Source organism: Cariama cristata, unplaced genomic scaffold, assembly GCF_000690535.1.
Source record: "Cariama cristata isolate BGI_N322 unplaced genomic scaffold, ASM69053v1 scaffold20894, whole genome shotgun sequence".
Taxonomy (NCBI): Eukaryota; Metazoa; Chordata; class Aves; order Cariamiformes; family Cariamidae; genus Cariama; species Cariama cristata.
The window spans coordinates 19,350-21,058 of NW_009614940.1; the positions used below are offsets into that span (position 1 = coordinate 19,350).

The window sequence follows — 1,709 nt, forward strand, 5'->3', positions numbered from 1 at the left end:
CGCTCGTGTCCCGCTCCCTCGCTGCCAGTCCGTCCTCCCAGGGAGAGGCTGCCCTCCGTGTCCGGCCAGTGGGATCCGAACTGGAAGCGCTAAAATGACTTGTCTGTCCCAAAACTGCTTTATGCTACGCCCCTTCCCTCGCCGGCCAAACCTCCCTTCTCCCCATGGGCTGCGGCCCGGAGTGACGCAGGGGCCGAGACTGAGTTTTTGCAAAGTTTGGGGAGGATGAGATTGAGTGTTTACGGGGATTTGTTTCTCTGCCCAGCAGCAGCTCACAGAGGACCGAGGTGGTTTAAGCACATTGTTTATTTTCACTTTGATTAAATTTAGAGCAGCACTAACGTGGTCTGTGCAGGCAGGGACGTAGGGCGATCCGGATGAAGAACCCGGGTGCGTGCTCTGGCCCCTCATCCCGGCTCCCATCACCGGCACCGGTGCTTGAGGTAGAAGCGGTAGTGTTTGCTGTAGCTCCCGATGCTTCGCTTCAGGCAAAGTGCCAGGCTGCGGTCGCACTCGCAGGAGAGCTGGGCACACCAGGAGCCCTTTGCTGCAGGCAAAGGGGAGCCCAGGGTCAGCCCCAGCTTTAGGGGGGGCCGGGGGGGGTTGCAACACCCCCTTGGCCAGGGTCCTACTTACTGCAGGAGGGGCTGCCACTGTGCCAGCCGTAGCGGTAGCGCTGCATCTTGGCATTGCAGTGGTAGCTCCGGAGGTTGTTGTAGCAGGTATCATGCAGCTGGCAGCATCTGTGCAGGAGCTCAAGGCTTTGAGGATTGGGGTTGGTTTTTTTTCCCCACTACCCCCCAGATTTGAAACCATGCAAGGAGACGTTCAGGGAGGGAGATTTTTGAATGGGCACTTACCTGTCCGTGGCATCCTTGGGCTGCCCTTTGCCCCCTAAGCCGCAGTAGCAGCCGTAGGAGGAGTAATGCAACAAAGCGTTTTTCCCCGTCGCCTTCGTGATCATCTTGTGCAGATCCCAGAGGCTCCCGCGAGCTGGGGACAAGCCTGGGAGGGAAAATTGGTGGGGCTGATGCTGACGCCCGGCTCCCCAGCAGCGTCTCCATCTCTCCAGCCCCCAAATTGGTACCAGGCTGGTGATGTCTTAAAAACGAGTAGATGCAACAGAGGAGAAACTTATTCCCAGCTCAGTGCAGGAGCGTTGTTGTGTAGTTGGGAGAGGTGGTGACAAGGAAAGGTTGAGAAATCACCAGTCTGGTCCTAATTTCCACGGATATAACTGCACGGAGAGCCGTGGGACTGGTGCGAGTGAGCACACTTACCCCAAGCAAACAGCACACTGAAGGCAAGGAGAGAGTTCATCTTTTCGACAGTCCTGGGAGAGGAAATAAAACCGATGTTATTTCCCCGTTAGATCAGCAACTTTCCTTTTTACTTCCTCCCTTGTCCAGGGGCACAGATGCTCCCCACCTCCAGGGATTCGGGGAGAAGAGGGGGGCAAGGATGCACCCATCACCATCAAGTGCTGCTGTGTCAGGGATGGGAAACAATGAGGATCGGATAGCGGAGCGGTGGGGAAAAGCAAAATGAAAGGAAAGCAAGAAAAGTTGGAGGAATGATCATCCCTCGAGGGTTGCATGCACTGCTCTGCCTCTGGGCTGGCATCTCGGGTAGCCTCTCCTTTGCTCCTGCTTTCCTGGCATGGACCTTGCTCCCCGCTTGCACCGCAGTTTTTGGTTAAAGTAGCAAAG

At 56.4% G+C, this 1,709-nt stretch overlaps 1 protein-coding gene across 1 annotated transcript; it reads right to left on the reverse strand.

Annotated features, from left to right (window-relative positions):
* Positions 1-422: 422 nt before the first annotated feature.
* Positions 423-1,320, reverse strand: PLA2G2D (phospholipase A2, group IID). Its single transcript, XM_009699626.1, has 4 exons — positions 1,281-1,320; positions 861-1,005; positions 637-743; positions 423-547 (listed from the first exon to the last, which is right to left on the reverse strand). Exons 1-4 carry the CDS (start codon positions 1,318-1,320, stop codon positions 423-425), a joined length of 417 nt encoding a protein of 138 aa, XP_009697928.1.
* Positions 1,321-1,709: the final 389 nt, after the last annotated feature.

Excerpts from the sequence above, each read along its gene's own strand:
- PLA2G2D (XM_009699626.1), bottom strand. The coding sequence starts at position 1,320 with ATGAACTCTCTCCTTGCCTTCAGTGTGCTGTTTGCTTGGG. Across the intron at positions 1,006-1,280 it reads CAGTGTGCTGTTTGCTTGGG|GCTTGTCCCCAGCTCGCGGG; the intron begins GTAAGTGTGCTC and ends TTTCCCTCCCAG. Across the intron at positions 744-860 it reads CCCAAGGATGCCACGGACAG|ATGCTGCCAGCTGCATGATA; the intron begins GTAAGTGCCCAT and ends GCTCCTGCACAG.